This window comes from Perca flavescens, chromosome 16 (assembly GCF_004354835.1).
Source record: "Perca flavescens isolate YP-PL-M2 chromosome 16, PFLA_1.0, whole genome shotgun sequence".
NCBI lineage: Eukaryota > Metazoa > Chordata > Actinopteri > Perciformes > Percidae > Perca > Perca flavescens.
In genome coordinates, this window is record NC_041346.1 from 22229718 (window position 1) to 22254173 (window position 24456).

Here is a 24456-nt window from a genome sequence, read left to right on the forward strand (position 1 = left end):
TAATTAGTCGTGGTTGTAATTTGTGCCAGCCTGTTGCTCTGTCACATGCATCCGTAGTTTACAGGTTAACACCGGAAATTTGTTCCCATAATGTAATAGTGAAAGCCCACACGATTTCCCATCAAAGCCAGCCCTCTGTCTCTGTCACATGGTGCACTGTTGTTTCTTTACCCAGGATAGCGGACGGGACAAAAAACTAAACTGGACGCAGAGGAAATAACACCGAGCTTCGCCTGATGCAGAAAACCTGACGTGAGCATCATTTTCTTTGCCCTGGCGAATGACTTTTGCCAATTGTGTTGTTTTGTAGCGCTATGAAATAAAACTCCGCCATATTCAGCCCACCACGCCCGGAGCACAGCTACCAGGGAAGATCCGCTGCTTCACTCTTGTCTTCTTAAGTTGTTCCACCAACTTAATGTCCTCTTTACAGGAGAGGAACAAGGTAATACAAACAGCCTAGAGAGTAACGACTTTACTTCCTTAAATTTACATTTGTTAAACCTTGTTTCCACCTCAGGAGAAAACTGTTGGCGTACGCAGTGGGTATTCTGGAGGGGTTAATTAAAATGTATTGACTTTAGGATACTCGGGGCTTTTTATTTCTTGTATAACCAACATTATGTATGTGTCTGTGCCTTGGAAGGTGACGTGTTATCCAGGACTAATGACTCTGAGCTCCGTTGGGGCTTGCTGCCTCAGCCCAGAGGCCAAAGAGGCTCGCAGGATCAACGATGAGATTGAGAGGCAGCTCCGCCGGGACAAGAGGGACTCGCGACGGGAATACAAGCTCCTTTTGCTCGGTATGGGACAATGAAATACAGTCTTTTCAGTATTAGTTAACGCTATTTAAACCGTGGTGGAAGAATTTAGATTCTCTGTACGGATGTTACTCAAACTTATCGTAAGTGTTAACAATGATATGTACTTACAGTATCAAAAGTAAAATTACTTTTACTTTCAGAGTGTTTAATAACATTATATATTTTGTGTTATTGGATTATTATTATTGCTGCATTATGTAAAGGAGCATATTGAACATTGCTCTGTAACGTATAGAGCTAATTTTAAATATTTGATATATTTGGTAGTTTTATTTTTAACGATGCATAATTTCGCGAGATGATTAGGCCTATTATTGTTTTGTATGTAAAATCCTAATCTGTAACTAAGTAACTAACTAAATCTGTTAACTCAATGTAGTGGATTAATAAGTACAATATTATGTAATATAAAGCGACTTGAAATGGAAATACCTCAGTGCCTCAAAACTGTAGTAAACTGGAGTACTCCAACAATATATAAAGTTAGGTCAGCTCCCCTGGACAACAACAAAATACTGCTTACATTATTAATCCACAAGTAATAGTAAATAGATGCATGTGTGTAATCACAGTGCACCCCACCAAAGAAAACTCTACAGCAATACCACCGTGGGTTGAAAAATACTGTCATCATTATAACCAGTAGTGTAAGAAGGATTAGAATCCTTTACTTTAATTTGACACACCACATTGTGTCAGCTACATTTACTAAAAACAAATCAAAGTAAAGGTACTTATGCAGGGAAATGTTCCAGGTGAGAGTTATTGAATAAGCTATATTATTAGATTATTATTACTGATGCATTAATGTGCTGCATTTGACTCTTGTAGCTGTTTGAGGTGGAGCAAATTTCAGATATTTTATTTAGTTTTTGATAGTTTCATATGTAACAATACATCATATTTTATAATTGTAACTTCTATGCAAAATCTTCTTTTGTAAAGTAACTACTACCTATAGCTGTCAGATAAATGTAGTGGATGAATAGTACAATATTTTTCTATAGAAAAATTCAACCTAAACACTGTACTAAAGTACATCAAATGAGCTTCCATCACTGCTTATAACTTACTGTTAAGAAGACACACATTAGTCCCAACTGGTAGATACATGTATGATCGCTGTATCATCTTGGGAGGCCATTTTATTTGTGCTACTTGACAAAGGATTCATCAGCAATGCTGTGAAGGTTTAAGGTGGTCGAGTTCGTTATGCTTATTCTGCTTTTAAAAATGATTGACTCATACTGAATGTATAACCACTCTTTTAGGTTCAAAGTCTGATGTGTAGCTTCAGTGCTTTCCAAACAATGACCACATACCTTACCTTACCTCACATTTCATACTGTACAGAATATTGGATTTAAATGAATCAGGATAATCATATTAAGTATAAACCCTTAAATATATCTGTCTACTCCATCCATCCATCCATCTTCGTCCGCTTATCCGGTGTCGGGTCGCGGGGGGAGCAGCTCCAGCAGGGGACCCCAAACTTCCCTTTCCCGAGCAACATTAACCAGCTCCGACTGGGGGATCCCGAGGTGTTCCCAGGCCAGGTTGGAGATATAATCCCTCCACCTAGTCCTGGGTCTTCCCCGAGGCCTCCTCCCAGCTGGACATGCCTGGAACACCTCCCTAGGGAGGCGCCCAGGGGGCATCCTTACCAGATGCCCGAACCACCTCAACTGGCTCCTTTCGACGCAAAGGAGCAGCGGCTCTACTCCGAGCTCCTCACGGATGACTGAGCTTCTCACCCTATCTCTAAGGGAGACGCCAGCCACCCTCCTGAGGAAACCCATTTCAGCCGCTTGTACCCTGGATCTCGTTCTTTCGGTCATGACCCAGCCTTCATGACCATAGGTGAGGGTAGGAACGAAAACTGACCGGTAGATCGAGAGCTTTGCCTTCTGGCTAAGCTCTCTTTTGTCACAACGGTGCGATAGATTGAATGCAATACCGCACCCGCTGCGCCCGATTCTCCAACCAATCTCCCGCTCCATTGTCCCTCACTCGCGAACACAACCCCAAGGTACTTGAACTCCTTCACTTGGGGTAAGGACTCATTCCCTACCTGGAGAAGGCATTCCATCGGTTTCCTGCTGAGAACCATGGCCTCAGATTTAGAGGTGCTGATCCTCATCCCAACCGCTTCACACTCGGTTGCGAACCGATCCAGTGAGTGCTGAAGGTCGCAGGCCGATGATGCCATCAGGACCACATCATCTGCAAAGAGCAGCGATGAGATCCCCAGCCCACCAAACTGCAACCCTCCCCACCCCGACTACGCCTCGATATCCTGTCCATAAATATTACAAACAGGATTGGTGACAAAGCGCAGCCCTGGCGGAGGCCAACCCTCACCTGAAACGAGTCCGACTTACTACCGAGAACCCGGACACAGCTCTCACTTTGGTCATACAGAGATTGGATGGCTCTGAGTAGAGACCCCCTCACCCCGATGATGCCATCAGGACCACATCATCTGCAAAGAGCAGCGATGAGATCCCCAGCCCACCAAACTGCAACCCCTCCCCACCCCGACTACGCCTCGATATCCTGTCCATAAATATTACAAACAGGATTGGTGACAAAGCGCAGCCCTGGCGGAGGCCAACCCTCACCTGAAACGAGTCCGACTTACTACAGAGAACCCGGACACAGCTCTCACTTTGGTCATACAGAGATTGGATGGCTCTGAGTAGAGACCCCCTCACCCCATACTCCCGCAGCACCTCCCACAGTATCTCCCGGGGGACCCGGTCATACGCCTTCTCCAAATCCACAAAACACATGTAGACCGGTTGGGCATACTCCCAGGCTCCCTCCAGGATCCTTGCGAGAGTGAAGAGCTGGTCCGTTGTTCCACGACCAGGACGGAATCCGCATTGTTCCTCCTCAACCCGAGGTTTGACTATCGGCCGAACCCTCCTTTCCAGCACCTTGGAGTAGACTTTACCAGGGAGGCTGAGAAGTGTGATACCCCTATAATTGGCACACACCCTCTGGTCCCCCTTTTTAAAAAGGGGAACCACCACCCCAGTTTGCCACTCCTTTGGCACCGTCCCAGACTTCCACGCAATGTTGAAGAGGCGTGTCAACCAGGACAGCCCCTCCACACCCAGAGCCTTGAGCATTTCTGGACGGATCTCATCAATCCCTCGGGCTTTGCCACTGTGTAGTTGTTTGACTACATCAGTGACTTCCGCCTGGGAAATCGACGACAATCCCCCATCATCCTCCAGCTCTGCCTCTAACATAGAGGGCGTATTAGTCGGATTCAGGAGTTCCTCAAAGTGCTCCTTCCACCGCCCTATTACCTCCTCAGTTGAGGTCAACAGTGTCCCATCCTTACTGTACACAGCTTGGATGGTTCCCCCTTCCCCCTCCTGAGGTGGCGAACAGTTTTTCAGAAGCACTTTGGTGCCGACCGAAAGTCCTTCTCCATGTCTTCTCCAAACTTCTCCCACACCCGCTGCTTTGCCTCTTTCACGGCAGAGGCTGCAGCCCTTCGGGCCCTTCGGTACCCCTGCACTGCCTCCGAGTCCTCCGGGATAACATATACCGGAAAGACTCCTTCTTCAGTCGGACGGCTTCCCTGACCACCGGTGTCCACCACGGTGTTCGTGGGTTACCGCCCCTTGAGGCACCTAAGACCCTAAGACCACAGCTCCTCGCCGCAGCTTCAGCAATGGAAACTTTGAACATTGTCCACTCGGGTTCAATGACCCCAGCCTCCACAGGGATGCACGAAAAGCTCCGCCCGGAGGTGTGAGTTGAAAGTCTGTTGGACAGGGGCCTCCTCCAGACGTTCCCAATTTACCCGCACTACACGTTTGGGCTTACCAGGTCTGTCCAGAGTCTTCCCCACCCTCTGACCCAACTCACCACCAGATGGTGATCGGTTGACAGCTCTGCCCCTCTCTTCACCCGAGTGTCCAAAACATACGGCCTCAGATCAGATGAAACGATTATGAAATCGATCATTGACCTTCGGCCTAGGGTGCTCTGGTACCAGGTACACTTATGAGCATCCCTATGTTCGAACATGGTGTTCGTTATAGACAATCCATGACTAGCACAGAAGTCCAACAACAAACAACCACTCTGGTTTAGATCAGGGAGGCCGTTCCTCCCAATCACGCCTCTCCAGGTGTCTCCATCATTGCCCACGTGTGCGTTGAAGTCCCCCAGCAGAACAATGGAGTCCCCCACTGGAGCCCCATGCAGGACTCCCGTCAAGGTCTCCAAGAAGGCCGAATACTCCGAACTCCTGTTTGGTGCATATGCACAAACAACAGTCAGAGTTTTCCCCCCCACCACCCGCAGGCGTAGGGAGGCGACCCTCTCGTCCACCGGGTAAACTCCAACACAGCGCGCCAGCCGGGGCTTGTGAGTATCCCCACACCCGCCCGGCGCCTCACACCCTGGGCAACTCCGGAGAAGAAAAGAGTCCAACCCCTATCCAGGAGTATGGTTCCAGAACCAAGACGTAGAGGTAAGCCCCACCAGATCTAACCGGTAGCGCTCCACCTCCCGCACCAGTTCCGGTTCCATCCCCCACAGAGAGGTGACGTTCCACGTCCCCAGAGCCAGCGTCTGCTGCCCGGGTCTGGTCCGTCGAGGCCCCTGACCTTCACTGCCACCCATGTGGCATCGCACCCGACCCCAACGTTTCCTCCCACAGGTGGTGGGCCCATGGGCTGGAGAGATGGGAGCCACGTAGCTTGTTCGGGCTGTGCCCGGCCGGGCTCCGTGGCAAACCCGGCCACCAGGCGCTCGCCGACGAGCCCGCCGTCTGGGCCTGGCTCCAGACGGGGGCCCCGGGCTTCCTCCGGGCTGGGTCACTCCATCTCTGCTTAGCTTTTTCATTGGGGTTTTTGAACCATTCTTTGTCTGGCCCCTCACCTGAGACCACTTTGCCTTGGGAGACCCTACCAGGAGCACAAAGCTCCAGACAACACAGCCCTCAGGTTCACAGAGACACACAAACCTCTCCACCACGATAAGGTGATGGTGGATCTGTCTACTATTTTATAAAATCCTTAATAATTTCAAAATCCCATGCTAATAATTTCACTCTGTCTACAAAGCTCTCTTTAACGGTTGCCAATAAATGCTTTCATTTCAACTTTCTCAGCTTTCAGGGGGAAATGCTGCAATTTCTTTTAGTTCCACTTTTTACAGGCAGACACTGGTAAGATGACACAATACTGTTTGTAAATCTTGACTCAAAGACCCACAGGGCCCAAGGGTAAAATAAAACCCAGACAATGGTATTGTAATGTATATTAAGTCATAAAAGTGAGACGTGAAAGTACTTCACACACAACAGAGGCTGGCGATATTCTACATTTTTGAAAAATATATACAATATGTTGACGACATGAAAAATGGTGTTTCATATTGTCAACAAGTCCAATGAAGAGATCAAAACATTTTCAGCATTAAATTGATCAATTATTACAAGTATTACCTCTGTAGCAAAAAGCGTGATGTAGCTTATTTCTCTGTGCCATAGCCCTCCATTGCTGTCTATGGCACAGAGTCTACAGCCATGCTTGTAGCTCTGTGAGGCTGTGCTTTGTCACAGTGGTGCTTTGAGCTGAATGCTTGCATCATGTCACAATGACAATGCTAAAATGCTGTTGTCTATCAGGTATACTGTTTACCATGGATATCATCCGAGTTTACATTTGCTAATATGACTAATACACAAAGTACAAACCAAACCAAAGTATCGGACAAACCTGATGATAGCGCTAGACAAAAAGTTAAGAGATCCCAGAAATGGACTGCACATTATTGGTGTGGGTCTTTTAAAGGGGAACACCACCTAAATTAGGAATGCCATTATGTTATGTCCATGGCCTAGGAAAGTTCAATATTATAAATTATTTGTGAGGATGAGCTACTCTCTCTCAAAGCCAGAAACCAAAGAAATAAGTCTTAAACTTGTGATGTCATCAAGTCTAAAGTCTGGAGCTGCTCGATGGACAATGAATGGGTGACTGTCCTCTTTTTTAAAACCCTAGTGAGCTTTATGTTATTGTAGTGGTCTCAGTTATGAAAGAAAAAATATACACATATAACATTCCCCCGGGTGCTCTTTAAGTTGATATGTATGTGTAAACTTACGTTATGCATTTGTTGGTGGCTAGGAACTGGTGAAAGTGGGAAGAGCACTTTCATCAAGCAGATGAGGATCATCCATGGCCGTGGATACTCTGACGAGGACAAGAGAGGCTTCACCAGGCTGGTCTACCAGAACATCTTCACAGCCATGCAGGCCATGATCCAGGCCATGGACACATTAAAGATCCCCTACAAGTATGAACACAACAAGGTAGACCAGACAGTTGTTTCTTTGTCCTTATTTTTCTGCTTCACGCAGACGGATTGAGAAAGAGGTTTTACTGCACACTGTCCAACAGAAGCATCAACATGGTTTACTGTCTCAGACACTGACAGAGCCTGCAGTGTGTATTAGGGTGAAGTACTTCTGGTAATTTGCAACGTTGTTTAGTTTTGAAATCATGCTTCCAGAAGGTTTTGTCTACTTACAGAGGCTAGATGACACAGAGCAGGCTGACTTTTGTACATATGATGTTACACTGCAGGCATGTAAAGACAGGTACTCCTGGGCCAAATCCAAGTAAGAGACAAAAGAGGAAGGGAGACAGAGAATTCCCCATTAATCATACAGGAATACAGGAATTATTAATCACACAAATTTCCTACATTAGTTAAAGTTCCCGGTAACAGCCAAAACACACCGGCGCGTAAGCGTCATCGCAGCGTAGCGCAGCTATTTTTATTTTGGCCATGTTATCCAATCTGTCCGTTCATACCGGGCTATATGTGTCAAGCCAGGCAGGTAATCACATACAGGAAGACCACAGTGCTCAGCTCACAGCGAGACACGCAATCAGGTACATGGAGAGAGAGTGTGAGACACACACACACACACACACACACACACACACACACACACACACACAGCCACATATAGGCTACAATTACCACAGTTTCCCCCACTCATCCTGTCTTTTTCTATCGTAGAGAGAGAGAGAGCAGAGAGTAGAAATGCATGTCCGGTATGAATGGCCAGGCGCACGATCAGGCACGTATCTACGTGACACTTATGCGCCTGGTGTGCTCCAGCTGTAAGGGGTTAGATGAAGAGTCCACTTCCTGTTTCTTGTGACAACGCTAGGAGGAGGGGGTCATTTGGCCGTCGTGGACCTTTAGTAGCATTAACCAAATCTAAGTCAGCACGTGGGTTATGATTTTTTTTTCTGACTCTGAGTGAGGGTTATCTTCTGTGCAAGCTCATAGGATGACCATGGTTGTCATTGAGCATGCAGATTTTAGTACTGAAGTGCAGAGTGGCTGTGGGTCAGAGAGGTCAAGAAGCCATGTTACCATTCACGAACTAAACAGTCTACTAACACTAGAGGGATTTTCATTTGAAACGGATACAGGAAGTGTTGAGTTTGTATTAACAGCATAATAAGGCAAATGGTAGCAGATCTGTCTTTAATATAAACTTGCTTCAAAGAACTGGTACCCTCTGCAGATTAGGTAATTAAAGGCCTTCATCACTATTTGATCATTTACAATGTGTGTGCGCTGTGTGAGGATGGAAAGCTTGACAGGCTTAGCAACAGTAACTAAGGCTTAGTGTCCACATAGCATTCTTTTCTGAGCGCCAGCGTTTTTCAGCGGAGCAGATCGGGGGAGTGGTAAAAAACGCTATTGTGGACACAGGCCCTAACAGCCTTAGGGCTTAGCAGATGGTTGATTAGATGGAATGAACTTGGAGGAAGTAATAGTGAGCTTTTAGTATATTGCTAAGATTTTTTTGATTGATCTCAGGAGTTCAGAGAATGGAGAGAAAAAAAGAGGTTAAAAAGAAACTGGCACAGCAGCTTCTAACGATCCCTTCAAATTTGCCCCATCTTTTCTCCAAAGAGAAGAATGGGAGCATAAAGTGCTGAAGCAGGAACTATGAAATTAATTTTAAAACAAAAAGGGAAAGGCATTTGAGGGTAAGACTTCCCCCAGAAGTGTAAAGTAACTAGAAGTAACTAAAAATAAACTTTTCAGGTTGTTTTGAACACACATACAATATCTGGTAGCATAGCCAAACAGCAGAAAAACAGGAATATTATTATTATTATTATTATGTATAGAGATATGACAGCAAACAGCTCTTTAGAAAGTATTGGTTTCATTGAAGTTAGAAGTGGTGTAGTCTGGTTTACCGGATGTACAGTGTGGGTATAAAGCCTACCATCTGACGCATCTCTAATGCCCCAGATGACAGGCATTCACTTCCCCTTTCTTAACGCTGCTATCTCCTGTATTTTGCAAGGGCACCGTCGCTGCATCTGGGGTTTAGTGGCACCCAAAGCAATTGTGATTGCTTTAAAGAAATACAAACAAGCCAGAGTGGTTTTGCCCCCTATACCTGAATGTTAACTCGTGCAGCCAGACCATTCTCCAGCACTGGCACAGTGCCATGGAGAATGGTCTGGTAATGCAAGACTAACAGTGGTGTAATAGTTAAACCCATTTACAGTGTGTAAATATGTATTTTATTACTCTGAATTTTACCACAGTATGGCAGCTCATAGACATTTGTATCATGGCAGGGTCACAATCTCCTCTTTATCACTGTAGTAGTGGAAGAAACCATCAGAACATTAAACACAGCCGGCCATCAACAAAATGACAATTGCAGCATGTCTGCAGAAGTACCTTGTACAATAAGGCTGTTTATTCATCAGAAGTTACTCCTCACATGCGGCACTGCCAAAGTCCCAGGCAGCAGTAACTGAGAGTAAACAGACTTAAAGGAATTGTTCACCTATAAATGACCATAAAAGTACTCCAAACAGCTTGTGCAGAGTTTGTGAGTTTTCTGGCTGACCGATTGCACTGTGGGTCCAGTAAGGGTAAAATAGAGTGACTGGGAATTCCAAGAAGACCGAGGACATCTCTTTACAAACCCAGAAAAACACAAAGCAGCCTTTTTACTTTGTTTGGCTTTAAGAAAAGAAACCTGAAATAACAGTTGAAACTAACAGCTAGGACAGAAATATGTTGTGTGCAATACATCATTGCTAGATCTACCAGAGGTTTACTGTGGAGGCTTGTGATCGGGGATTAAAGCACGCTGAGGACAACAGAATAGTTTGGGTCGTATATAAAGAGAATCTATGCCCATAGTGTTGTAGCAGAGTGGGTAGTCCCACATCATCCTCTGCTTGTGGTGTAATTATTTCTTGTTAAGTATGTTAGCCAGTAAAAGTTTACTTTAATGATCCTTTTCATGATTGGGTAATCTGACAGGAATGTATTTTTGATTAATCATTTGGTCTATTATAAAAGATTAAAAAAAAATACAATAATCACAATTTCCTAAATTGCAAGATGGTCCTTTGTTTTGTTTGATCAACCGTCCAAAACTGTAGACATTTGAGTCAGCATAGAATCAGTGCTGAGAGATCAGCGTCATCATATAAATTACATAACTTGATTTATAATCAAGGACTGTTAAAAACTTGCCGAAGACAACCCAATACACAGTGACTTAAATTAGACTAATTATATTACATCTCTGGCACGTTCACAGTGTTTCAGCTTTTTGGTCCGACTAAATGTGCTGTAAAGGCTGTCTATGAATGTGGTTAAAGTTCAATTAATTTGATCTCTCGATGCTTAAGGTAGCACTGCTGCAAGGTTTGGCATCACCTCTCTGATCATCTCCCATCACAAGTAAACTCTGCTGGTAATCACGTATAGACAACTTAACTGTCTAGTCTGTTGGTTAGGCTCAGAAATATCAAAATGCCACATTTGCTTACTTGTAAATGTCCTAGTTTTTAATCACAGCGTTGGTAAATAAGGTATTTTGTACTTGTCACTGGTGAAGTGTAGTTTCTGGACAGTGTTTGAATAGGCCTTTAAAATTAGTGATACAAATCAGGTTCTAAATTACAGGGTATCCTGTTTGAAGCCATGGGGGTCAGCCTTTACCACCTATTATGAGGTCAGAATGAAACGATGGGCCACTGGGTGTAAGATAAAGTGATTTTTGTCAAACTGTAAGGGTAAAGATGAACATTAAGGTCTTTTTTCCCTTACTAATGAAATTAAACATCTGGAGTGGGAGATAAACCCAGTGACATCACCATGTCCCTGCTCTCTAACATTTAAACTGAATTGTATCTTTCATAACGCTACGAGAAACATGTACAAGAACACAAACATGAAATCATGTCCATCATAAATCCCTCAGTATATTTATTTCTGAAAGTGTCGGCGTATGTCACTAATTTCACTGTGTCGTTCTGTTGTTGTTCAGGCAAACGCCATTGTTGTCCGTGGGGTTGAGGTGGAGAAGGTCACAACATTAAAAAACCCTTATGTGGACGCCATCAAAAGCCTGTGGAGTGACCCAGGGATTCAGGAATGTTACAATCGTAAGAGGGAATACCAGCTCTCAGACTCAGCCAAATAGTAAGTGTAAACAGAAACTCAGATATTGTCAAATAGTTTCCATTGTTGTGTCTGCTAGTTGTCTGTTTAATGCACTCAGAAGGCTCATATTTAAGGTTGTTGACAAAAGGCTTAAAAGCAAAGAAACACCATTTCAATTCTCACGTTTAGTGAATTGGCTGAAACAGAAGCATCAATGACGTGAATATTTCCTCTGTCCTTCTCCTGTTTCTAAATCACTCTAACTGGTTTTCATTTTTGTCCTCCTGTGTAAATAGCTATCTGAATGACATGGACCGAATTTCAGATACTGCTTATCTGCCAACCCAGCAGGATGTCCTGCGGGTCAGGGTGCCCACAACAGGTATTATAGAGTACCCCTTTGACCTGGAGAATGTGGTGTTCAGGTGAGTGTTTTATGTCATTGTTAAATTTTATGTCACAGATTGACGTTTTGGTGACTAGTATTTAGTGACATTCCCATCAGCCTGGACTGTGCTTTGTGTTCCGTGCTACTAAAAGTTAATCATGGTGCACATACTCATCAGCATGTTTGCATTGTCATAGTGAATGTTAGCATGCTGACGTTACCATTTTGCTCAAAGCACCACTGTGCTACAAGTACAACCTCACAGAGCCGTTAGCTAGGCTGTAGTCTGTTTAGTCTTGTTTCTTCCTGTGTCCTCTGACAAGACTAAAGAGCACTGCTGTGGAAGTAGAGACACGCCTTGGAAGCCATTATGTCTTGTTAGTCTTTAATGGTTTTGCTCCAGAACAGCTGGACCTCATTTAATAATTAATTGTCAGAGGTCCATGGTCTTGTTTTGCCCATGTAGTTTCACAAGTTTTACTAGCTATGTCAAATCAGGCTAGTTGTGGAAATAGGTTTTGTTTCTATATTAATGAATTACATTCAATTGGTCTTAAAACATTTAAACGTTTCCTTTTGAAACCAGATTATTTGATGAAGTGAAAGTTTCTATTCCCATAATTTAACCTTAATGCCCAGAAGGCAAATGCTGACAGTTTTCTACTTGTCATGAGAATGTAGCCCCGTAACACTTACCATACATGGACTTTAGGTAATGACAATAATACAGATAAAACTAGGCAATAAGTTGAGATGATGTTGATATGGTGATATTAGACTAGATATAATTTAGAGTTTTGGTTTTATAATATTATTATTAAATATGTGATAGATGCTCAAATGCTTTAGTACATTTAACTGGTGCAACCTTGTGAACGTATAACACTGTTCTGAGTAAAAAGTCAGTAGTCATCACGTCTACTTATGATGAATTCTGAAAAAAAACTCTCATAATACTATCTATATTAAGGGATTTAATGATTTCATGAATCACCACAAATACAGCCCTAAATACAAATTATAAAACTGTCTGTACATTGGTAGTATGATGATTTATTTTAATGACTGCTTGAACCTGTGGCTGTAGGATGGTGGATGTGGGCGGCCAGCGTTCAGAGAGGAGGAAGTGGATTCACTGTTTTGAGGAAGTTACTTCCATCATGTTCCTGGTGGCGCTCAGCGAGTACGATCAGGTCCTTGTTGAGTCCGTCAATGAGGTAAGATGCAGGCTGCTGCCTGCAAAAATAATCTGTAACAATTACAAGATCATCTCTCCCTATGTATCTTGTTAGTCTGTATATAGGAAAGAAAATGATGACCTAGCTTTCTACAGTGTCCAGCACAAATCTGGTTCTCTCTCTGTTTTTTTCTTTCTCTCTTTCTGGTCACAATGATAAACCCTTAATTTGCGGCAGTGCACATAGTTCATCTGCAGGGGGAGCTCTTTAGTCGCTCTGTTTGGCAAAGTGCACCTCTCCGAGAGGCTTGTTCACTTGATGAGATTACAGCCAATTGAATTTGCTCACACAAGCAATCACTGCTGAAGTACTGCTGTCTAACTCTATATGTCAGATTCCATATTTCTGCTCATGTTTAGACGTTTGTGTCATGTGTTTTTCAAAGAATCGCATGGAGGAAAGCATGGCCTTGTTCCGGACAATCATAACATACAAGTGGTTCAAAGAGTCTTCAGTCATCTTGTTTCTCAACAAGATAGATTTACTGGAGGAGAAAATTATGCACTCGCATTTGGTCGACTACTTCCCTGAATATGATGGTAAGAGGAAACGGTTCATTCTTGGCGAAAATGCAGCCAAGCATGATGGTATTTATGTTTTGATTACAACATTATTGATTAAGCGTCTCTATCTGTTGTTGGTTTAGTGAGAATTTCTTAGTCTTTAAAGTGACATTTCTTTTGCGTTTTTAGTTTTTTTAAAAGAAGAAATAACAGTCCTCTTTTTACAGTTGAAAAGTTGAATTGATATGCAATTAAACACAATCTGGCTCAATTTAATACACTCTACACTGCTACAGCCCAGGGTGGTCTGGTATCACCAGTATTTTTTAGTGGCTAATGTTAGCCAACTGTACATATCACTGACTTACTGAGTCAGATCGTATAACTCTTCTCTGCTTGTACTGTTGGCATGTCACAGATAAACTATTTAGTTGAATGTCTTTTGTTATCACAAAAATAAACCAAGAGGTAAACACGCTGACAAATTTAGTTGGTTTCTGCTTGTGGTCCCATTTTATTTGGTCTCAGTCGGATCACCTAATGGTGATGTCTTTAAATTCTCATTTTGTGGAGCAATATAAATCTGTAATGTTAGCTAACATTAGCCATCATACGCTACTGGTCATACCAGATTAAGTACAACCGTATGTATTGAACTGAAAGGATTTTATTGCTTTTACTTTTTAATTGAGTCAGACACCGCCTACCAAGAGCCTGGGTCTGTCCGAGGTTTCTTCCTAATAAGGAGTTTTTCCTCGCCACTGTCGCACTGCTTGCTCTTGGGGGAATTATTAGAATAGTTGGTGCTTTGGAAATTATAGAGTGTGGTCTAGACCTACTCTATTTGTAAAGTCTCTCGAGATAACTCTTGTTATGATTTGATATTATAAATAAAATTGAATTGAATTGAATTAAAGTTTTCATTCATTCAAAGTTGGAAGTTTGTGTTATTTTTATAAGTTACTTAGTCTTACTTAAATGTTCTGCAACCATTTTATATTACTGTGCTAGCCTCTCTATATTCTTGAGCTTTTATAAAACTACTGAAAAATACTACAATGACTTTAATGTGCTGTTTCTGTCCTCTGTCTCTCTCTACCAGGTCCCCAGCAGGATGTCAAAGCAGGAAAACAATTCATCTTAGATATGTTTGTCAGTCTCAATCCAAACGAGAAAAAAATCATCTACTCCCACTTCACCTGTGCCACAGACACAGACAGCATTCGATTTGTCTTCAGCGCGGTGAAGGACCACATCTTGCATATCAACCTGGAAGTCTACAACTTGGTTTAAAAACGGTAGTGTTGCTGCTGTAATTCAATCGGCTTTGTACAGCTGGCAGTCTGGAGAGCTCTGCAGTGATTCAGTTTGCCTCACACTGCTGCTGAACACTGTAATCCACAACAGGAAATTGAGAAGCTACAGAGCTTGTCGCCAAATGACTGTACTACTGATGTATTTCAAAATTTCCCTGTTAGGCTCTTTGAAAATGCATGTCTCCAGCTATAATGAAGTGTGTCCTGACAATTAAAATGCTGCCTTAGTGAGGGGTCTATTATAGTATGCACTCTGAAATTTATGGAGCTCTTTTGTGAACATTTTCGAGCGGTAACAGTATAAATGCACATGGATGGTTTGAGAGGGAAAAAAAGTATTTCAGTGGCCTCAAAAGCCTCCGATGACTTGTAATGTACTAGGTCTCTCCTTCAGGGAATCTGTGGAAGTGAATGTAGACTAACTGCAATGCAGCACCTCACATCACTAACCCAAGTTATAGTTTTTTTGAAAGTTAAAAACTTTTTTTTTTTTTTAAATACTTAAGGAGAAATGGAGTAATAATGAACACTAATGACACATGTATTGTATTACATTGGTATTTGTGCTGATATTCTGTTTGTGTGTACCTCACTTAGTTGGGTATTCTCATTTCCACAACCGCATTTCGTTTCACAAGACTTTGTACACTTTCGCATTTGTCTGTGATGGCATTATTCAGTCTTAAACCACGTTTTGTAAGCACAGTATTAATATATTTGTATGTAATTTAACATACAAGTTTTTATTTTGTCAAAGCTGTAGAATCAAGTGTTCATGCAGTTCAGGGACTATTTGATTGGATTTTAAGTAGTTTTCTTGCCTAAAAGGCTTTTGTTAAAATGGCTTTAGAATTTGCCCCGTTATTTATCTGAATGCATATTGTAAATATCACATGGTACGTTAATGGTACACATTTTGCTTGCATCAAGGTCAGTGTTGAAAGGCTAACTGCTAAAGGGAGAACTGTTACAATAATAATAATAATCAATCGATGATAATCACTGAGGTATTAAACTAGTGCATCCTTTTTTCATCTGCTGTTCAAGGGTATCAAATGCATGAATAAAAAGCTAATGAGAGTGTATCTATGGCACTAATGTTTACACAACCCTTTTTCTTCTCATTAGAAATAATTACAGCCTAATTTAAACAGTAATTTATGGTTAGATTTCACTGTCACTGCGATGTCTTAATGCAGTTTTTGTTGGATAAATAAACATTTGCTGCTCAGTTTTTTTTAATTCTTTGTCTCTGTTTACAAACTAGCTCCAGCACACTGTTGGTTTAGCTTTCAAGTGTTTGTCTTCTTGGCTGCTCTGTCTGCTTATCTGGAGCAGTGTTGGTCCTGAAATCCTCCTCTGTGATGCATCCATCTGGCTGGAGGCTGCAGCAGTACTTCTGTTAGGGATCCATAGTTCTAGTGTTGTACACAGGGATATATATAGTGTGGCAAATAATCTTTATTTTTGGAGGAAGACAAGCACTGGAAGTAACATGACAGCAGCACATGGCACTAGAAACTACATTAATAATAGTTACATTACTTATTCAGTGTAATACTTTGTAAATGAATACCAAATAAACAACTGTAAGCATTATAATATGAAATAATATCAATAAATAGCTGTTATTTATTACTTCAAAGCAATGGGCAGATTATAAGACAATAGGCTCCTGGACACAGACATGTAAAAGACCCCCACCCCTCCTACATAAGAGCAAGACAACCAGACTAAAGGGGGCACCCTGGCCCAGCTCCTGACTCACTTCAAGTAATACAATTTTTTTTTTTTTATTTGTGATGATGGGCCTCACTTTTGTATCAGCAATTACTGTAGCTCCTATGGTCAGAGGCCCCTGGGCTCTCAGTGACCCCTTTGGCCTGGTTAGTAAGCACGCTTGATCTGGGTAAAGAACAGCATACATAGGTGCTGTTTTCTGGGTGTGCATTAAATGGGTCCAAAACGTGACATGGGGTGGAAACCATGTAAAGTGTGGCATAAGGGTGGCATGTTGCGACACTGTATGTATAAATATATATAGATTAAGTGTATTTACCATCCAGAGCACTAGGTCACCCTTAACCTGACCAGAGCACAGAGGTCTGTCTGTCTGTGCCCAGTTGAGATGTGGTATCTTGCCTCTGGAGGTGGAAACCAGATGCTTTCACTTAATTCCAGAGGGGAATAGAAAGTGTCACCTGTGCGATCTGGAAGAGGTCGTAAATGAATTGCACTTTTTGTTCCATTGTCCATTAAATCACAATCTTAGACCCAGGCTTTTCTTAAAATGTCTGCAGAATGTCACGATTTGTTTTCTCTGCCTGATGAATGTAGACCTCAGTACCTGTTTGCGGACAGTGTTTCATCTAGCTCAGTTTGTGTATGTCTACCAACAGCATAGGAAGGTGCTTTCTTTTTGATGTGTTCAGGCACAGTCTGTGCCTCAGATGCGCGTAAATTATGTTGTGTAGCTGTAATGTCTAATGAGTAGGATGTGTTTATATTTGCTTTGACATTGTTTGACATACATGGAAGTTATATTGATTCTTTTGCATGACACTTTGAAAAATAAAATAAATGACTTTTGCCTACTATAGGATAAAGAAGATGTTGTGATAAACCTACTGTTTACCCATCATGAGGAATATTGGCTACACAGTCTTTGAAAACATTTGTATAATGGTGATGTCATCAGGGTAATCTCAGATTGGGTTTGAGACTTCATAATCTTATCAGAAACCCTGTGTTACAATCTGGAGGATAGAGTTTGAAAGATATGGGCAATTACCAGGCAGTGTAAATGTAAGGCTAGAGTTGCATGATGGGAAATGTAGGCTCAAGCGTTTTTCGATCTTTAGCTATAATATGGATTGAAAGTCAGTAGGCTGTATCTTGCCTTCTTAAACTTCAATTTTGACCACTTTCTTTTTTAATGTCTGTGAGTTACCCAATAAATACTGGATTACCCCTTTAATTTCATTGGTCCATGAATAGTGTCACATATAGGCCTAAACAGAGATGTTGGTATATCGTACCTGGCTGTTCTCCATTATGTTTTCTTTCCTGAACTCTACCCTTTTACAGTCTTTGACTCTACTTCATTGTGGGAAACGAGTTTAAAATTCAGCGGCCCATCGGAGTATGGACCAGTAAGCAGATATAGTACACACGCTGTCTACGTAAACTCACACTGCCTGCCTGTCTGCCCGCCCGCCCACCTCCCCAGGAATGTGGAATGCACCTGAAGTGGATCCTGAACGAGGAATGACTGATCAAAGTCGCCAAGCCACCTGTTCCGGGACAGGTCTGAGAGAAAAATCATTACCCCTTCATTTTTTTAATCTCTGTCAGCTGAGGCACAGTTTCACTAAAAGCGGCTCGTAGACTCGTCCAACAATGGATTGCTGCCTGTCAGCTGAGGAAGCGGAGAGTCTCAAGATACACCGAGAAATCGAGAAACAACTTCGTCTTAATAAAAGAATCTCCCGCCGGGAGTTGAAGTTGCTGCTTTTAGGTGAGTGTCAGAATAGTTTATTAATTAACTTCCACACGTTTACACTGCGACTGAAAATGTTTGGACATAATTAACGACCACATGCTCCCCTTCTGAGACGCTTAAAAATTCAAATGGACATTGAAAATATTCCTTTACAAATTGGTTATTAGGCTACCGTTTAAATGTGGTCGACATTACTGTTCATTATACTTTTTTTTTTTTTTTTGAGATGTTAGAAATAAAATAGCTGTCTTTGTTGTTTAAGATTTAAAATGTTATGTATTGGCCAATATACATTAATATATTTTTAAATATACATTACAGAATTGTGACCACATTATGTAGCCAACCTTGCTTTGAACTTTTTTTGTTGTTTTTTGTCAATGTTTTATTGAGCATTAACATCAGAAGTTACAAGTTGCTGAAGTAGCACATAACAAACCTGAAGCACTGAGCACTGACTGAAATTTTACTCAAAACCACAAATGTAAACGTCATGTTGGCGCTAGAGGAAAATTCAGGGGATGACCAATGTCATTATGCATCATCCTCTGGGCACCTGAATGTCTGTAGAAATTTTCATGATAATCAATTGTAATAGTAGTTGTTATTTTACTAAAACCAAAAGTTGCATCCTCTGGGGAACATGATCCATCCAAAAGGTTTGGAAATATTTCAGTCTGTGCCAAAGTGGTGGACTGACCGAAAAAAAGTACCGCTGAGCTCCAATGCCATAAGGGTGAGCTGACAAACCCAGCAAATACAAAAGTATGTGGATCGATAGATAGCAAGGCTTTGGTATGTGTCTTTTTAAAGTAGTTACAGGTTACCGTTTGCATTCTTCAAATAGTGGGTGCAGCCCTGCTTAATGTGCTGTTGCTTGGTTAGGATGTTTTTGCATTAGGTTAGTACAATACATGCAAGCTGGTTTTGTTGCTTTTGTTTGAATTGGCAATGTGCATATGCAAAATAAATGACAGGTAAGTTAAAAGTACAGAGCAAAAAAAAAAAAAAAAAAAAGAGAATCAAAGTGTACTGCAGAGCCACATGTTGATAACCATGATGATGAGTAAACACCAGTCGTATGAAATATATCGCAGCTTCACATGAGGCCTGTTTTTCCACCACAACTATCAAAACAGTCCACTTATAAAAGCGTCACTGTTCGGTATGTTGGAAACAATGCATTGGACATAAAGGACTTTGTTTAAAAGGTCAGCGCTACATCAAACTTCATCTTGATTTTGGAGATTGGAATATCCTCCTGTAAAGGTCAGTCTAATGGTTAACATTTTTAGTCATTTTAGGTGCTTAGCTGACACTCTTATCAAGAGTAATTTACAACCAGACTGCAGGAAGCTGTTTCACTCAAGGGCACATGGCTGTTGATTGATTTGCACGGATCGAACACAAACCTTTAGTGTAACTTGTTTATTCATTTATATTGTGCATCTTTTTCTCTTAATTTTAATTTCTTTTGGTCCACTGTGTTTTTATCGTTAGATTTATTTGTTCTTTATCTGTTTTTATGCTGTTTTTTCTAAGTGCAAATACATGGAAAAGGAAAGTAAAAACAAGTGAATGAGTGTGAGTACCTGCATATAATAATAATAATAATAATAATAATAATAATAATAATAATAATAATAATAATACTACATTTTATTTATATAGCGCCTTTCATGAAACCCAAGGACACTTTACAGAATTACTGTGGCTAAGCTAAGGGAGGTTGTAGGTTTATGCTGTTATATCTGTGACCATTAACATTATCAATGTTCAGCTTGCAATGTTTTATAGAAATTAAAGTTGGTAGATACACCTAAAGAAACCAAGTATATATGCACCCACTCACGTACACATAACTCACATCTATACCTTTTGGGGGGGGGGAAAAAAAACCAACAACCTGTGAAACAACTTCTGAAAATGTCTTGTATTCTTAAGAATGCTTCCTTTTTTGTTGTTTTGTTGCCGAAATCCTGTTTAGCTGTGACTGACTGATGTTCGGATTATTTATTTTGGTGCTTGTCCTATTTCTGGCATTGCTTTGATCTTATTCCATTTTTCATCTTTCGGTCTCATTCATCTCATTTGCCTAGGGACTGGTGAAAGTGGGAAGAGCACTTTCATCAAACAGATGAGAATCATCCATGGCCGTGGATACGGTGAAGATGACAGGAAAGGTTTCACTCGGCTAGTGTTTCAGAACATCATCACAGCCATCCAGTCGCTGATCCACGCCATGAGGACTCTACGGATGGACTACGTCGATGACCAGAACATTGTGAGAAACTGTCCAGGTTTAAAAAAGAGAAAGGAGGAAAAAAAAAAGGCTTATGGGAATGTCATTAGTTTTGCAGGTCATAAACCAAAGTATTTAGACAAATAAAAATATTGAGACATTTCATTCAAAACTAGAAAAATGTTAACTTCATGGTGGTGCTGGAGGAAAAGCCAGGGGAGCACAAAATTCATTAGAATGGATAGTGTGGGGACCACAAACTCCTGTATAAAATTGTATGGCAATCGATCCAATAGTTGTTGAGATATTTCAGTCTGGACCAAAGTGGTGGAATAACCGACTGACATTGCCACCCATAGAGCCACATAGCTAAAATGAGCTTCTGTAACCCACTTTTACCACTCAGTTTCTGTTAGTGTCCACAAATTCCACCTGATTCTGTTGCAGTTCTCATCCTCTTAACGGTCTATTAATTGGTCATTCAAAGATTGAAAGTTTGTTTGGAAAAATTCCCTGTGGATGTCTTGTGTGTGTCAGAGTCACGCACAGAAGCTGAGCCAAGTGGAGGCAGACCAGGTGTCCACTTTGGAGGCTTGGCAGGCAGACGCCATTATGCGAGTGTGGAATGACCACGGTGTTCAAAGGTGCTACGACCGCAGGAGGGAATTCCAGTTATCGGACTCTGCCAAATAGTAAGACTTTTATATATTGTATTTCATTTACATAAATCCAAGGCTCCTCCAGAGACCCAAAGCTTTTGCAGTGCTTCATTATGCATTGATCGACTCAAATTTTGAAGAGTGTGGATTCATACTGATCAAACATCGTTGTCAATGTGCATACAAGTGCACATTTCTGCATGATGATCCCTTTTATCCAGTCAGCATATTACATGTGGCTGCATTGTTAACTTTTCAGTTACCTGAGTGACTTGGACAGAATCACAGCCCAGTCATACATCCCCACCCTGCAGGACATCTTGAGGGTCAGGGTCCCCACCACGGGCATCATAGAGTACCCCTTTGACCTGTCAAAAGTTATCTTCAGGTAGGGTATTGTTCTTGTATTACCTGCCAAAGCACAAATATAAGGACAAATGAAAAATGTAGTAAATGTTTGACAGGTTTTCTGACTAAAACATAAGAAAAAGAATAGTATCCCAGATTTATATCTCTGATGCTTTAAAACTTCAGCGGGGAAATTTGGGCATTTGGTGAAATGATGTGGCCCTATAACAAATTCAGAGAGTGCATCTGTTAAAGAAATAGTTCAACATTTTTGAAAAAAACAAAACATTATTTGCTCTCTTGCCAAGAGTTTGATGAGAAGATTGATACCACTCTCATGTCTGTGTGCTAAATATGAAGCTAGAGCAAACAGGTGATTTGCATTAGCTTAGCATGAAGATTGGAAACGGTCAAATAGTTGGCCTGGCTCCTTGCAATGATTTAAAAAAAACAACTACTAAAAGCTCACTAATCAACCCACTACATACTGTATTTTTTTATCATTCATACGCAAACAAAAGTGAAAATGTCCAGCTGGTTTAAATTACCAACATTGTTTTTTACATTTTTTGTTTGCATCTAAATTGAAAATAATAGATATAATGTGTTAATTGGTGAGGTTTTAGTTTTTTTTTTTTTTTTTTTTTAACCTTTTAGACAGAGCCACACTATCTATTCCCCTGTTTCCAGAATGTATGCTAAGCTCTAGCTTCATATTTAACATCTTCTCAAACTCTTGGAAAGAAAGCAAATAAGTATTGTAGTTCTCAAATTAGCAAACCATTCCTTTTAAAACAATCATGAGTTTTACTTCAATCAATTGTTGTGTCTCTAGGATGGTGGATGTGGGCGGTCAGCGTTCAGAGAGGAGGAAGTGGATCCACTGTTTTGAGAATGTCACTTCCATCATATTTCTAGCATCCCTCAGCGAGTATGATCAAGTCCTTAACGAGAATGAGAAAGATGTAAGTATTAATTATTGATTTATTGTGCCATGGCTGCAATTGCTCTCAGTAGTTCCCAAACAATTTTTTTTTTCTCAACTCCTTTTTCAGAATCGACTGAAAGAGAGTGTCGCCTTGTTCAAGACCATCATCTCATCCCCTTGGTTCCAGGAGTCCTCCATCATCCTCTTCCTGAACAAAACGGACTTGCTAGAGGAGAAAATCACACATTCACATTTGGCAACCTACTTCCCGGCCTTTACTGGTAAATTATGTGTTCTCTTTTTGTTCTGCTCTGTGTGAAACGGCATTCATAGCGGAGAACGAAATCACTTGTGTCTGTCTGTCTGTCTGTCTGTCTGTCTGTCTGTCTGTCTGTCTGTCTGTCTGTCTTAGTTGCGATTTTATTTGAGCATCTGAGTATTCTGGACTCAAACGATGATTTGCTGCTTAAATTTATGTACTGTGCTTAATTACAGATTTAAGGTACTTGTTCTTTACTTGAGATTTTCATTTAATGTCACTTTCCACCTTTACTCCACTACAATTCAGAGGGAAGTATCATTTTTACTTCACTACAATTATTTGACCGCTTTAGTTAGTTACTAGTTCCTTTTACAAATCAAGATTTTTGCATAGAAAACAAAAGAAGAGCTCATAAATGTTACAGATTAAACTACCTAACAGTTTACACAAGTGCAGCTGAAACAATTTGTTGATTAATTGATTGATAGGAAATTAAATGGCAACAGATTTTGGTATTTGTTTCAAACTAACATTAACATAACATTTCATGGTTCCAGCCTCTCAAATGTGAGGATTTGCTTCTTGTATTTCTTTTTCTTTTCTTTTTTTATAATCTTGAGGTCTTCTCACTATTTTCTGAAGTTTTTACAAACTGAACAATCACTCAATCAATCAATCCATAATGAAAATAATTATTAGTTGTAGTCCAACTATTGTACAACAATAAAATGCTGCTAATTCATGAATAATATTAATCTAATGACTCAATATATATTATAGAACTGTCACACGGGTCATTTTTCTGCATTTTGCTTTCAATGTTTTAATTGCATGTTCCTGATTTTTGGCCACTTTTGCCTCCACAGGGCCCCAGTGTGATGCTGAAGCTGCGAAAAAGTTCATCAAACAAATGTACATGGATGAGCACCGAGGGCATCCTAAATCCTTTTACTCACACTACACCTGTGCCACGGACACAGGGAACATCCGGGTTGTATTCAAAGCCGTTGAAGATACAATCCGCCAAGAGAACTTTGACCTGTTCAACCTCCAATAAGGAGGTTGTAGGACAAAGTGATGGTTTCACTTTTAGGTGCCTGGTTATACAGTGACATGTAACTTTTATGGACATTTTATCTGTTGTGCTGTCGGTTGCAGCTTGTTCAAAGACATCAAAAGGAGGCAATCAGACAGCAATGACAGGTAAGGGACATTTATCTTTGCACTGTAAAATACAGGCAGTATATGCCATTTTTTGATATAAATGATACAAAAACATATTTTATTGCTACAGGTGAGAAATTAACAACTGCAATGTCAGTTAATTGTTGTACTGAATTGTTATAGAGAGATTCCTTGTATACCATTGCTGTCAGATGGATAGTAAATAGTACCAAACTGGTTAGACAAAGTCTTGTCTACTAAGAATGCAACCCACCCTGCCTTATGGCACTGTGAGGAGGAAGTAAAAGAATACCCTGCTGGGACCAACAATCCCCGAGTTTGTATTTATGCAAATGTTTTTATGTGTGCAACAACAACCATGTAGCCTATAAAATGATTCTTTTCACTAGATATTAAAGGTCTGATATTGTAAAAAGTGAGATTTCCATGTCCTTTTTGGTTATAAAGCAGGTGGAGGCGCTATATAAATACTGTAAAAGAAGCAATTCAAAGACACTCAAACTACAGAAATGCGCACAGCCTGTATTTAGAAACTGTGCCTTTTTTAAAAGAGTCATCAGGACTTCTGTACAG

The 24456-nt window shown here is 41.0% G+C and overlaps 2 protein-coding genes across 4 annotated transcripts; both read left to right on the top strand.

Annotated features, from left to right (window-relative positions):
• The first annotated feature begins 41 nt into the window (after positions 1 to 41).
• Positions 42 to 15988, top strand: LOC114570652 (guanine nucleotide-binding protein G(q) subunit alpha). 3 transcript variants are annotated; one of them, XM_028601059.1, is made up of 9 exons: positions 43 to 252; positions 341 to 445; positions 647 to 803; positions 6986 to 7170; positions 11197 to 11351; positions 11609 to 11737; positions 12788 to 12917; positions 13324 to 13477; positions 14544 to 15988. In XM_028601059.1, exons 2-9 carry the CDS (start codon positions 419 to 421, stop codon positions 14732 to 14734), a joined length of 1128 nt encoding a protein of 375 aa, XP_028456860.1. In that variant the 5' UTR covers positions 43 to 252; positions 341 to 418; the 3' UTR covers positions 14735 to 15988. The 3 variants fall into 3 exon arrangements, with proteins under 3 accessions (XP_028456861.1, XP_028456860.1, XP_028456859.1); XM_028601060.1 differs by lacking the exon at positions 341 to 445 and having other exon boundaries at positions 42 to 252; XM_028601058.1 differs by having other exon boundaries at positions 43 to 445.
• Positions 15989 to 17805: 1817 nt separating this feature from the next.
• Positions 17806 to 23827, top strand: LOC114570653 (guanine nucleotide-binding protein subunit alpha-14). The gene is made up of 7 exons (XM_028601061.1): positions 17806 to 18274; positions 20359 to 20543; positions 21039 to 21193; positions 21420 to 21548; positions 22344 to 22473; positions 22564 to 22717; positions 23565 to 23827. The coding sequence occupies exons 1-7, from the start codon at positions 18157 to 18159 to the stop codon at positions 23753 to 23755; spliced, it is 1062 nt and encodes a 353-aa protein (XP_028456862.1). The 5' UTR covers positions 17806 to 18156; the 3' UTR covers positions 23756 to 23827.
• Positions 23828 to 24456: the final 629 nt, after the last annotated feature.

Coding starts and splice junctions, on each gene's coding strand:
- LOC114570652 (XM_028601058.1), top strand. CDS start 419: ATGTCCTCTTTACAGGAGAGGAACAAG. Junction 7,171..11,196: donor ACAAGTATGAACACAACAAG/GTAGACCAGACA, acceptor GTTGTTGTTCAG/GCAAACGCCATTGTTGTCCG. Junction 12,918..13,323: donor TTGTTGAGTCCGTCAATGAG/GTAAGATGCAGG, acceptor TGTTTTTCAAAG/AATCGCATGGAGGAAAGCAT.
- LOC114570653 (XM_028601061.1), top strand. CDS start 18,157: ATGGATTGCTGCCTGTCAGCTGAGGAAGCGGAGAGTCTCAAGATACAC. Junction 21,194..21,419: donor TTATCGGACTCTGCCAAATA/GTAAGACTTTTA, acceptor TTAACTTTTCAG/TTACCTGAGTGACTTGGACA. Junction 22,718..23,564: donor CTACTTCCCGGCCTTTACTG/GTAAATTATGTG, acceptor TTGCCTCCACAG/GGCCCCAGTGTGATGCTGAA.